We start from the raw sequence: 14,100 nt of genomic DNA, 5'->3' as shown, positions 1-14,100 counted from the left end.
AACTTTGTCCATTAGCAAGAGGAATGTTTGGAGACTCCAACGTCATTATTGTTTAGGGGAAATATCCCCAATGTGACATGGTCAGTAAACAAGCCTGCTCTTCAACTTGGTTGGGAATGTATGGAGAGAACTGGGAGGAAACATTACACCACAGGGCTCCATTTTGCTGAGCTGCTACTTTAACTAATTGATTTTGACTACTTGATCAAAAATAAAAGGTCATTTTTAAATAACTTTACAGAACTACTGTTCACCATTTCAGATGATTTCTGTTTCCTCCTAAATAAAAGATCTGTATGAGCAAAGTGATTCATTTAGTGATTTCTGTGGAAAACATGTTCAGTTGCTACTTTTCATCAAAACGTTTTACATAATCTGTATGAAAATCTTTCCAAAGGTACAGCTGTCCAGTTAAAAAAAAAAAAAAATCATGATTGATCCATGTTATTGCGATTTACTTTAAAACATCAGATAGTTTAATGCCTGGAGGTCCGTTGGCTGTTATTGTCTCCATTTAGCGGTCTTTAAGGCTAAGATCTTGAAGATCTAAAAACCAAGTCTCCCTTTGCTCCTTCCACCCCTGCAGGTATAAAGAAACCTAAACATGAACCAAGTCACATCTACTCCTCTTACCTTTCCTCTGGTCATCATACTGAGCCGAGCTTTGAAAAGCTTAACAATCTCTTCAAATGTTCAACTACTGCCAGTGTGCAGTTTCATTGGTGGAGGTGAGACTAAATTGAGAAGTTTAGTGAAGTGAAACGTGTTTATCTTAATATAAAATTAATTACTTTCACAATTACATCTGACAAAGTTTCCACAGATTCAGCTTTAGTACAGAACTCCTTTTTTCTGACCTCTTGTCACATTGAAGGCTGATATTTGGTCAAATCCATCAAACTGTCCAAAAAGGATTCTTAGGGTTTTTAAGCTTAAGATATCTTCAGAGATGTAGACTTATTGGCCCCTGGTTATTATTGGGGGAAGAAGACGCGGTTATTTTCAGAATGGGTGAGGGTTTAAGAACCTGAAGTCAGAGGAAGCTCAAAGAGTGTAAAGAGCTTCTAGAAAGGAAAGCTTGCTGGTTGCTCTTCTACATTTTGAGGCGAGCAAAATGTAAAAACAGTAACAGCACCGAGATAAAAACCCATCTTGTAAAGTCGCTTTACAAGATGACATATGCTGAAAAATCCTCTACCCCACAACCTGAGGGATTCTACTGCATTTGGAGATTATCAGTGATATAGAGCGAGGCATGTCTGTCACTTTGGGCTCTTTCTAAAAAGAAAACATTTTATTAAGACAAGATCGCTTTCAGTTGACAATTTCGCTTTGCTCTATTCGCCCAATTTGCGGCGTTCGCATCTTGGCCTGTTAATTGGCTCCTGAACGCACCTTTACATCAGGATAACATAAATCACTCGCTCCATTCGCCTCGTTTGTTCGGCATGAACGGACCTTAACGTAACTAAACATGTTTCGCAGTCTCTTCAATAAAGATCCCTTTTATTTTTGTTTTGTTTTTAATGGCATTATCCAACTCTCCCTCCTCCAACCGGAAGAGGGAAACCAAACAAAACCTGAAAAGTTATTTAAAAAAAATACATTCTGAGGATCACACTAGAAGCTACAAAACAAACTTGAACAACTCAGAAGGAGAGAAAAAAAAAAAAACTGAAAAGAGAACAGTCTTATTTTAGTTACAACTCAAACTGGGGGTAAAGCATCAATTTTACATAAACATCTGTTTTCAGTTTTGAGTTTTCTGGTGGTTGTGAGGGTTTCCCCTCAGATGGTGAATGAGACATACACTAAGCTCAGTCCATTATACAACCTGGACCGGTCCGATCACTGTGCAACTCCTTTCACACCAGGGAATAAAAACTATGTGCAAGAACTGCATCTCTGTCCATCAAGACTCTTTATGATGAGCTCGACAAAATGTGCAGCGTGATTTATGTGTGCATGTTCTCTTTGCACACATGGTCCGGCAGTCTCTGCATCCCGTGCCTTTGGAAGTCCTCTTGTTGGCATGTCCTGAAATACACTTGTCTTCTGATCCAGTCAGTAAGGAAGAACACAGCCAGAAAGAAATGGGTCAGTCTTCCAGTAGAACAGCTGAACCCAGCCTGATGATGGGCTTCTATGGTCTGTCCACTGCTCCTTTATTGTCCCGACAACGGCACTGGTCCGTTTTCATCTGAATGCGTGGCCAGAAATACCAGAGTCCACCGCTGGGACGGACAGCACATTTGAAATTGGTTGGTGAAACGGGTAAAGCCTTTCGCTGTCTGTCTATACAGACCAGAGCAGAAACTAGCGGATAAACAACAGAGAGAGAGGTCAATGAAAATGGCTTGAGAAAGACTTCAGGAAAGAGAGACGAAAACGTTTTCTCTCCCGTCTCTTCTTTTCACTTGTGTCTCTGGAGAGCTTTCCTCTTCCTCCTCTTGAAGAAACAGCAGCACCTGAAAAACACAAGAAGTGAACACAAGTCTCCACAACATTTATGCTCATAAGCGCGCTCAGAGCATCCATAGGGTTACACCTGGCACCATGTACTGCATCCTTAGTGATCTGACTGGCTCTGAACACAGCTGAATATAGTACTCACTATGCATTCAAGCAATAGTTGGTAATCCTGTTCAGAAACAACAAAAATGAGACCAGTGAGAGCTGTAGGACTGTAAAAACTCTGACCAATCCCTGTCATTCGGTCCAAAGGACAGGGATTGGTCAGAGGGTTGGTCCTGCCCACACCCCCTCTGTCCCTCGCGTTCCAGGACTATCACCTTATCTCCTGGTTGTCCCACATGCCAATCATTGTGACGCGCTCCCGTAAGGCCAGAGTGCGGCTCGGTCCTTGTTAGTTCCCGCTGGCTGGCTGCACACTTCTAGCGTTATATATCCCAATATATCCCATTAGCTTCAGTTTTAGCCGATCACTGTAGCTCCTCTGGTCTCACCGTATACTTTGAAAACGTCTGAGAGTCGCAAGAAGCAAACTGTCTTCCAACTTTATGAGGAGAAAGGGAAGGCCTGAGAAGAAAAAACATAAGACCAGAGTGGATTTGGGAGATTTTCTTTCAGGCTATCCTCCTGAGGAGAGGAAGAGCAGGTAGGACGGTCTTGCGTATGTGCAGTGATTCAAAAAGGGACTTGGGCGTTTCTTTCTTACATTTCCGGAAAAATCCGTCCAGTGGGGCCTGGGACTCTTGTATCTGCACTAGGTTGGTAGCCTGAAAGTAGCTCTTCTTGGAGGGAGAAACAAACGAACCACCCACTGACATGACAACTCCCCTCAAGTTGCACAACTATTACCTCATCCAAAATTTAAAAAAAGGGATGCTGAAGAAGAACCTATTCATGTGCTTTAAGATCCTCCACACACAGCCATGTCCAGGACATGGGCTGAGGAGCGTTGAGCCCCCTCCTGAATCAGAAACGTTGTCAGAAGCTTCTTATTCTGGGCTAAGGACAAAATGGACTCCACCATGGCTTAGTGGTCCAAAGCCATCTTTTCAGATGAAAGTCAGGAGGGAGAGTAAAGAGGAACAGAATCCACACTACTTGAAGTCCAGTGTGAAGTTTCCACAGTCGGTGATGATTTAGGTTGTCATGTCATCTGCAGGTTCTGGTCCACTGGGTTTCCTGAAGTCAACAGTCCACCCAGCCATCTAGCAGGAAATTCTAGAGCGCTTCATGCTTCTTTCTGCCGACAGGCTTTTTGGAGATGCTGACTTTCTTCTCCAGCAGGTCCTGGTACCGGCCCACACCCACACCGCTAAAGGGACCACTACCTGCTTTAATGACCCAGCTATCAACAGCAAACAGAACTGGCCTGAACTACAGACACTATAGGCTGTTGTCAAGAGGAACACACCAGAGCCAACAATACGGATGGGTGTTTTCTTTATCATGTATAATGAGGTTCTGCTAAATATGTAAACAGGAAACCAGCCCATTAAATTCCCTCTAAAAATACAATTGTTCAGTAGTTCCATCATTCAAACTATTTATTTCTTTGTCAGAGTCAGTGGACCACGTAAACGTAGTGAGTTGTAAACACAGGAATGGAATCAACCAATCAGACTGCCTCTGTTTAAGGTGAAGAAGAATATGAAAGTAGAAATGAATGCATGTGTGTTCTTACTTTATATCATCAGGGACTTCGACCTCTGCGTTGGCTGTGATTGGTGCATTAGAATGTCCAGCAGTAGGGTCGTCGGTATTCAGCTCTCCATTGGTGGAGCTCATCACCTGCAGGAAATAAGATGTTCTGGATGAGCACACCGTCACATACTTCTTACACCAGGGGGAAAAAAAAGCAAAACGTCCAGCATCTCTGGAAAAGGCAGCTTATGTCTGAGCACGTAAAAAAAACAAAAAACAACAACAACAAAAAACACCATCTTGGCTATGGTTACTAGTAAAAATGGCCATTCAAGTGGCATCACCAACACAGGCTTCCACTCTGATGCCATGCAAAAAGCAGCAACTAAACAACGATCAGCAGCATTCTGATGGGAATCCAGATGAAGCCTGACTTTAAAGAGCAGTGGGCTTAAAGTGATGTTGAACACACAATCCCCCAGAGTGTCCAACTAATTCATTCAGAGTTCCCGTGTAACTTGGATCAACAACAAACTGTTGCTTTATTTAATAAGTGAGTGCTGTTCCAACAGAAACACGCTAAACTTCAACCTAAAAGTACTCCATAAGGATCCAGTTCTTCATCTCATTCAGCAGAAGAGACTGAAAAGTTCGATGAAACAATGTTTACTCTCCAGGAAAAGGGCTTTAGTGTCCCTTTTTATCTCACTAGACACAGTGACTGTCAAAAGTCTCCACACGGCTGTTAAGACGGCAGGCTTTACATTTCTTAGCATTTATCCTGTACCATTCAACTGTTGACCTGCCCTGTTAGAGGAAAATAAATAAGAAGCAGGACTGTTCACCAAATATGCAAAGCCCCTGACTGAAACTTTAATCTTTTGAATCAACTTCCCCGTCTTCTTCGGTTGAAGTGCATCAGCATCCCACATCTTGACTTGTCAATGTTGCCCACTCCACCAACTTCCAGATCTACCAGACGGTGACAACACCACGTGTCCTTAGCGTTCTCCATGACAGCCAACCCATCTTCTGCTGAATCTGGTTCTGAACTCTAACTCGCCACCTTGCTGTTCCATACATACGCAGGCTCACTGTTCTGCAGAGAAGATCCACTTCTCTTCATATTCAGCTTTCTAGGAGATACCTGAGGGGTTTAAATTCAGTCTCATCTTTCCAGCAGCTTTGAAGAAATGTCCAGTTTTTGTAACCTCCCTGTTGTCTGACATTCCCTCCAACTACTGGGGAATGCTTAATACTGGGGCACTGTAGCATATACTGTATAATGATGTGACATTTGCTCTTCTCCTGAGGAATATTTTCTGTCCTTTGTATCCTTTGTACCCTTCAGCTAAGGGTTGCAAACGAGCAAAAGGCAGGAAGATCCTCCTCTGATTCACTATAAGTGATGGTAGGTGTGACATCAAGAAGACTGAATACTGAAATGGGACAACAAGCAGTTGAAGCAAAGCAGCAAAGGAGTTTAGGGATGTGAACCTTTATGCAAAAAAGTTATTAAAGCTTTTTACTATTGATGTTTTTGCTTGGAGCAGGAGGAGCCATGTGCTTGTTGGTCAGTGGTGACATACCTGGAGAGGGTTCTTTAAATAAAAAGTAATGCAAGCTAGGGCCACACAATTAATTGCATTTGGTAATCACAATTTAAAAAAACCCGCAATTTCCAAATCGCAGAGGTCTGCAATTTTAGGCTATGTAACAATTAGTGAATCAGACGCGTCCTTTAGGTGTGGGTAACATGTTTAAAGTGAGTTTGCCTCCACATATAGGGGAAGACAGTTGCAGCAGTGAGATAATCTAATTTTATCGTTTTAGAGTTTATATAATCATACTGTTTTACCAGAAACTTTCAGGAATCTCTCCATAGCATTAAATAGTGGTCAATCAGTTTAATACATAGACTTGTTTGTTGGTTGCACTTTATGTTCAACAAGGATTGATGTCCAAATCAATTAAAAGCTGTTCTCTTAAATAATAATCTGATTAATAAAAACATTAAAAGTTCTTGTTTTAAATAGTCCTTGTTTACAAACATCTTTAATCTAGAGGCCATTTTTGTTGCTTGTGGTTAATGCAGAGAAAATTGAAAATCAAACCGCAATTTTGGTAGAAATAGGCAGTAGGCAGAACGCAATCATTTCTGCTCCGAGTTGAGACGCAGTGGGTCTTTTAGCCCCTAATCTGCACAGCGATGAAACGGATTAATTTGTTGTTTGTATATGTATGAAGGACATGATAAATTAAACTATAAAAAAATGCATTAAATCGCAATATCAAGATAAAAAAAATTGCAATTAGATTATTTTCCAAAATCGTTCATCCCTAACGCAAGCACATATTTGATGTGCATCACATGCCACAGATGGGGTTTATTATTTTAGTACAGAAAATGTCAGAGACACATTTTACACGTAGCACTTCATGTTGAGCTGCTGAGTTCAACCCCTTTGGTTCCGTGATGCTAGCTTCATTTCTAAAACCAGTGCAGCACTAGACGGCCTCGACAGGGACCTGAAGCCATCAAACAAGGGGCTCCAGATGTAATATAGAGGAAAACTGCCCACAGCACTCACTGTGTGAAGGCATGCAATAACTGTGCCTTACAGGTCAGTAAAAGCTGAAAAATATTTGAAACCAGAACTCTCAACTAAAAGTAGGTTTGAACACGAGTCAGCTGGTCTGGCCGTTCACCCTCGGGTGAGAACTCCTTGCTGAGCGGTAAATGGATTACATTAACCTTTAGTCAATCTACTCTGATGTCAGTGATCAGTAAAGAAGGGAAACATGGAAGACATTCAGCATCAATGCTACAAGCAGAAGAAGTGCAGCTATAGCAGTGGTTCTCAAATGTTTTCTGTTGCTCCCCCTATGAATGCCCCCCATCCCAACAAATTAGGTCAAAAATGTAACTTTTCATTTTCTGTTTTAATGCTTTACAGCTGTTGTTCTGAAGATTACCCAGAATCCCTTTAAAACCTATTATATATATATATATATATATATATATATATATATATATATATATATATATATATATATATATATATATATATATATATATATATATATATATATAGATAGAAGGCCTGAATTTTCTGGACGACAAAAGGCAAGACTGTTCTTGCCTCCCCCTGCAATACCGTCAGCCCCCCCCCTAGAGGGCGCACCCCATTAGTTGAGAAGCCCTCAGCTTTAAGGTGTCGGTGAGACATGAATGTGTCAGAAACAGGGCTTTCCTTGAAGGGAAGAGTCTCTAAGATCATCTAAATAAGACAAGAACAGTCTGCTCTGGGGTTACCTAGTGGGTTGGATAACATGGATAATAATGCTCAGAAGACAACAACCAGTTTCATACACAGGGGGCTATAGTCCCTCTATAAACGTAGTGACGTGTGATTTTTGGTAGATCAGACACCAAGGGCGCTGCAGCATGGTGGACCAAATGTATGCATTTGATAGCATCAGATGTATTGACCTGAAATAGTTTTGTGCTGTATGTAGGAAAGTTTCATTTAAAACCGAGACGGAAAAAAAAAAAAAAACAGAGCCAGAAAAAAATTCCAATCATTAGTGCTGTTCCCGTGCCGTGACAATGGGAGATGAAGACCTTCAGTCCAATCATGCGAGGAAAGACCCTCAACTAGCTGCAGCAATGAACAGCTCATGGATGTTCAACGTCTAGAACGCCATTGTTGCCTTCCAGAGACCAAAACATAAGATCAGCATTATAAAGGAGAATCCCAGAAATATAACAAGATTCATGCTGGTGATGCAGGCATCACAATCAGCCTATCAGAATGAGCTAAATGCTTCAGAGTAGACATGCCCAGATGAAACGACTGCTGACCGGAAAGGGACGATTTTTAGCTAGACCAGCCCTGACCAGGTGTTGCTTAGTCAGAAATAAGAAAATGATCCCCCGAACAGTCAATGCACATAGAGGTGGGCGATATGGACTTTGATTTTTATCCAGATATATTGTGGTAATGTTGTGATAATGATAAAAGTGATGATAAAAGACTATTTACAGCTTCTTGAAATCTTTTTTGAGTTACTGTGTGGCTGTGGCTGCATGTCAATTATAGCCCAAAAAGTACAAATACTACAAAATCATCTAAAAATGTAATATTAAAATAAAACTTGAAATATGTATCATCAGAACATTGGTTATAGAAATGTGATTTCTATTACCTAAGTGCATGCAGTTACTGCATTTAATTATACTTTTGATAAATATAATAAACCAACAGTGGAGAAAATGGCAAAAATAACAATCCTGACATTATTGGCAGTTTTTGGGGTTTTCAGACACCACCATTGTTATCAAGATAAATCCAAACTCTTATAACAAGAAATCTTTCACCATAACTAAAGGCCCAGCCCTAATATAACATACCTACAAATTGCCAGGTTGTGCCAGTACCAGCACTCATTGTTAAAGGAGTAATAAGTGAGATTTAAGTATTTTAAACAGAAAGAACTAAAAAATAGTGATGTGAAGAACTAAAGGTAATATGTTTGATAGACTATGGTGTGATGTCACACCGCATCTCACTTTCTTGTTCCCCAGTCTCTTAATTACATAGCTGGGCTGGCTGTACGTGCATGTGAAGAGCTGCCACTCAGGGCTCAGCCCCTCCCTGCCCTAAAACGCCACCATCAGAGCAGCGCAGTGTTGGAGCAACATGGCGGAGAGCATCCCTAGCAGAACAAAATGTTCTCTTGCCTGGTCTGGATCCCACAGAAATTACTCATTTTGGACCCATCTATAAACTCCCTTTTATGCCAAAAATCTTGGAGAAAATTGTTTCTAATCAATTGGTTTTATACTTAAACAAACGCAACCTTCTTGAACCATTCTAATCTGGCAAATCCGTCATAGTACTGAGTCAGTGTGGTTGAGCGTTTTTGATGACATTCTTTAAACAACAGAATCTGCTCACTGTTATTTTAATGTTGATGGATCTTACTGCGGCTTTCGAAACAGTGGACCATCGGATACTTTGAATGCGCCTGGAGAACTGGGTGGGCATTCATGGTGTTGCTTTAGAGTTGTTTAAATCTTATTTAACAGGAGAAGTTTTTGTGTTTGGTTAGGTTCTGCTTACTGATCAGTAACACTACTTACATGTGGAGTGCCTCAAGGCTCCATACTCAACCCTTTACTCTTTTCACTATTAATTTACTGCCTCCTGGCTCAATTCTCTGTAAATATGGTGTTGCCTTTCATTTCTATGCTGATGACAGCCAAATTTATATGCCATACCACTGAAACAAGAAAAGCAGTACTCCACAATGCACTGTCTGGGCGGTATTGCTGAAGTCAAAGCATAATGTTGTGGAACTTATTTTTCATTTTAATGAAAACAAAACTGAGGTATTGTTGTTTATGCGCAGTCATGTTTCTTAAGTCCATGCTGATCTGGGTCCTTTATGAGACTGACTCAGACAGCATCAAACCTGGGTGTGAGACTGGACAATGATGTTAAACTTGACGCACAAATTAAATCTGTAATCAAGTCCAGTTTTTATTACCCGAGACAATTGGCTAAAATTAAACCTTTTCTTTCACGGCATCATCTTGAGATTTTAATTCATGCTTTTATTACGACTCTTTTAGATTACTGTAATGTTTTTTATGTATGGCTTAGCCAGTCTCGACATCAGCTGGTTCAAACTGCTGCTGCACACCTTCTAACTGATAGAAAAGAACGAGAACATATCACTCCTGTTTTGGCATCTTTACATCAGCTTGCAGTTCGTTTCCGAATTGAATTGAAGTTTTTATATTTGTTTTTAAGTGTTTACATGCTTTTGCCCCTCAGTATCTGTCCGACCTCATTCAAATGTATGCTCCCTCACACTCAAAGACGAAGATGAGAGGTGGGCGAGCGTTTTCAGTCGCTGCCCCCAAACTTTGCAATAAACTGCTGATGTAAATTTACTCACTTGCTGTTTTTAAACATCTTAAAAACACCCCTTTTCTCAACTCAGGTTGAGAGAATGTTTTTACTATACGTTTATTTATTTTATTATTTTATCTTATTTTTCAGTTTTATTATTCTGATGTTTTATTAATTGGTCATAGTTTTATTGTATTTTTGCTTGCTAGAGCTGGCAAAAGTTTTTTCTGTATTGTATTAGTTATCAGTGTACAGCACTTTGGTCAACTGTGTTTTTAAAGTGCTGTATTAATAAAGTTGTATTGTACAATCTGGGTTTAAGAAAAACAGTACTGCTAAAAATTAGGCAGGACAAAAATCTGGGCTGGATCATGGATATGTAGTGAATATAAATAGTTGTGGATTTCTGTTGAAACACTCCCATCTGTAGGAAGAATTTAGTATGGAGGGCACTATGTCAGGGTCAGCCTGGCTCCAGAGACAAAGAGGGTCATGCAGGTGGACAGAGATAGATAGGCAGACAGACAGGAAGCCAGCAGAACCAACCCTTCCTCTCAGTACCTGGACAGACCCTCCCAGCCTATCTGCAGTGAGGTGGGAGCCCATCAGCTCCTGGTTGGTGACTGGAGTGGGTTGAGACTCACTGCCTTTCCCCTCTGGAGACTAGAGGAGACGGGAGGAGGATCCCAGGAAAACAGAAAGGTAAGGAGACAAGGAGGAGGATGCAGAAAAGTTGGAAAAAGAGAATGGTCAAAAGGAAAATGAGAGGATGGAAAACCGAGGAATGTTTAAAGACAGTGAGACAAAAGAGTGAAAGCAAATGACGATGAGAAACAGGGAGCATCAAAGTGAGACAAGAGAAAAAAAAAAGTGAAAAGAAAACAGAAACAGTGAGCTCAGAGTTATTATTTGATGAAAGAGAAACAGGAGATGTTGAATACAGTATGTTGGCTCTGAAAAGTGCTCAAGTGTGAAGCTCCATGCAGAACAAAGGTAGCCACTGGAGGTTCAAAAGTTTAGCGAGCTCCACATCCTGGCCTGTGTGGACACTCAGTCAGGAATCCTGCCCAGCCCTGTCCCCTCAGAAAAACACAAGAGACTACGGGGGATGGGAGAGCTTTCCATTACACAAAGGATGCCAGCTTTAGATGAACACAAGTACACACCCACAACAGACTATAACACCGTCAAACGTCTGAATGAGGATGAAGAAGAGAAAACAGCGGTGAACCAGGTCTGTGGCTCCTCCACATGCAGATCCAAAGGTTTCTGCTGAGAACAGCCAGCACAGCAGATGCATTGACTCTACAAGGAGAAACAAACTGATGTTGCATCCTGATCAAGTCAGGACATACAAACAAGCAACTAGTTCCTCTGGCAATTTTCCTCACCCAATCTGCAACAAGCTTAGGAAGGAAATGAATTAGTAATATTCATGATAACAAGCACTAAAAAAAACAACTTACTTGACCTCTACACCTCCAACCTCAGGGGCATTTAGTAACTGAACTCTGATATTTAAACTATACGCATCAGAGCTCAGAATCCGTTAACACTGGAAAAACAAGAGCTTCCTCCAAGCAGTTACACATCATCCCTAAGCACAGCGGCACAGTATCAATGCGACTACTAGTTATGACTTTGTGCCCTGAAATCATCTTTATAGTTAGAAGAATATGGAACTATGATGGTAAGAGGGAATCTATCACTCCTGGCCCAGTTTTGGTTCAGGTTCTGCTACAGCTGAGTGTATCTACTGATACAAAGGCTGCTTTAAATAAATTCACATAGAAAATAACAAACCTTACCGATATATTACCCCACTGATAAGAAAGACACTAAACAACCTACTGCAAGCTCTGAGCACACATTCATTCATTCCAGCTTTCACTGAATCCACACCAGATCTAAAACAAACGTGCACACTTTGAACTTTAGTCATAAGACCTGAGAATATTTTACATGTGTACTGTTTGGAATATTTTCTGATAAAGGACCTGATATAGGTCGTGTCTGAAATTGTCCCTGATGCCTTTCTGTATTCGTTTTTGACAACCATGCCAGATAAAGAGTATATCAGCTGGGATCAGCATTTTCCTTTGTCCCTCGTTTCACAAGGGAGGAACCAGGGATGGAAGAACATAAGACATAAAGGTAGGAAGGTAAGACAAGTAAGGAAAACAGGAATGAGAAGATAGGAACAAAGGGCAGGAAGGGGAAGGAAAGACATTAGAAAGGAAGGTAGGACACAAGAGAGGCACAAAGGAAGGACTCAAGAACAGAGAAAATAAGGCGGGTAGAGGAAAGGACAGAAAGGAAACAAAAAGGAAGAAAGGATAGAAAGTAAAAAAGACATGAAGAAGGCAGGGTGAAAGAAGGGACACAAGGAGGGAAGGAAGAAGGAGACTAGGAAAAAAGAAGGATAGGACACAGGGAAGAAAAAAAGAGCCAAAAAGTGGAGAAACTATCTAAAACTAGGGCCTCTCTACTGAAGTGGCCTTGGTAAGTGCAGCTGACATCATCAGGCCTCTGATGTCTGGAGCACAACTCAGTTCATCACAGCTGAAGGTGAGGATGAGGGAAAACACACAAATGGTGAATCCAAAAAGAAAAGGCTTTAATCAGGCTGCTGGAGAGAGCTGGGAACTTTACATTGTGAAGATGTCACTTTGGGAAGGAAGCCTGCAAAGTGCTTTAATGGAAGAAGTGCTTGTTTAGTTTGTTTTAGGTTTTAATCATACTAAGACCTTGGGTGGGAGTAAAATGCCACCTAGAAGCATCCTTATTCCACAATCTGATAGTTGAGATCCAGCCAGTAGAAATCCCAAAGCTGTTGCCCGTACTGGGAACCTGTCCAGGGTGGACCCGCCTCTTGGAGGGTGCAGGGAACGGACCACTGGCTGGTCTCAACCACTGGATTTCACACAGTCACCGTGACATGAACTGTTCTGGTGAGACACCATGTCTTTGGAAAAATGGGGCATCAGAGTGAAAAAGGTTGATCCAAACCTGAGCAGAAATCTTAGAGTCTACCTAGACGAGTCCAGATTTTAACCGTATTATTTTATTTCTAGCATAATCACCCACTGATGGTGAAGATTAAACTGTGATCCCTACAGTACGTAAATTCAACACATGATGAACATGGCACAAAAGCTACCAGTGCTTTCATTCGATTTTAAAAGACTTTTCATGTATTTGACAAAATATTTTTTTAAACTATTTGCGTCAAATTGCTGCTTAGAACAGAAACAGCTCCTCGCTGTCAAATCTGAACAAAAACCAAGTTAAGACCTTCATGGACCAAATTTTAAAGGCCAGTTTTGCTCCAGTTCATGTAAAAGCTGCACCAATAGCTGGATCCATCCAATCACCAGGACAACCCCACAACTTGCTCAGACGTTGAAATCAAACTCCCTTTGGTATCCTAGCAACTAGCACCAGCCATTCTGGGGGCAACTTCTAGGCATGCACTGTCTTCCCTAGACTAAACACAAGTGCCAGCCCGTGTAGCATAACGGGTCGTGGGTACAAGGATCAGCCAACTATTGGATTTGTTGTGCCAGCATGAGCTCCACATGTTCCACACTCACAGTTTGATCAGACATTCTCCAGAGGTCTAATAAAACCCACAACAGGAGATTCGCTACGTTTCAGCGATCCTTGGTTCCGCAAAACTTGGTAACGTCCTTAACAAGTTATTCTTGAACAAATAATGGTAGCTAGAAGGAGGAATGGAAAAAACAATGCCAGGTATTTTCAAGGACAGAATTAAAGAGACAGTGAGGAGCTCAGAGATGAGCGATGAGCCACAGAGCAGTTCTAGGCAAGCAGGTCAGCACCGTGTAACCAACACAGACACAAAATGTTGACGCTGAGGCTGTTTCATATCTGTCTGCATGAGTGTGTACCTGATTTTTGGTTTGAGGTGCCTTTTCTCGGTTGCTGGTCTGAAGCGTGGTTTCAGTAGCCACTGGACCAATAGGAGTTGGCTAGACAGGGAAGGAGAGGGGGGAGAGAAATAAGGTTTGTTAATATGCATCCTCTGAGAACTTCTGTGAAATAT

General features: G+C 41.3%; 1 protein-coding gene across 4 annotated transcripts in view; it reads right to left on the bottom strand.

Moving 5' to 3' along the window:
• Positions 1–1,487: 1,487 nt before the first annotated feature.
• The window catches only part of LOC105933872 (casein kinase I), a 24,464-nt gene continuing 11,851 nt past the window's right edge, over positions 1,488–14,100 (bottom strand). For 2 of the 4 annotated variants that reach the window (XM_036137842.1, XM_036137841.1), the window contains exons 9-12: positions 13,946–14,026; positions 10,596–10,697; positions 4,154–4,260; positions 1,488–2,468 (exon numbers count right to left, since the gene is read on the bottom strand). In XM_036137842.1, coding sequence (XP_035993735.1) covers positions 2,414–2,468; positions 4,154–4,260; positions 10,596–10,697; positions 13,946–14,026 — 345 coding nt within the window. In that variant the 3' untranslated portion in view covers positions 1,488–2,413. The remainder of the gene's footprint in view (positions 2,469–4,153; positions 4,261–10,595; positions 10,698–13,945; positions 14,027–14,100) is intronic. The other 2 variants (XM_012873607.3, XM_012873606.3) reach the window with 1 other exon arrangement.

This window comes from Fundulus heteroclitus, chromosome 6 (assembly GCF_011125445.2).
Source record: "Fundulus heteroclitus isolate FHET01 chromosome 6, MU-UCD_Fhet_4.1, whole genome shotgun sequence".
Classification (NCBI taxonomy): domain Eukaryota; kingdom Metazoa; phylum Chordata; class Actinopteri; order Cyprinodontiformes; family Fundulidae; genus Fundulus; species Fundulus heteroclitus.
The sequence above is the reverse complement of the archived record's forward strand: the minus strand, read 5'-3'. Positions and strand labels throughout refer to the sequence as shown.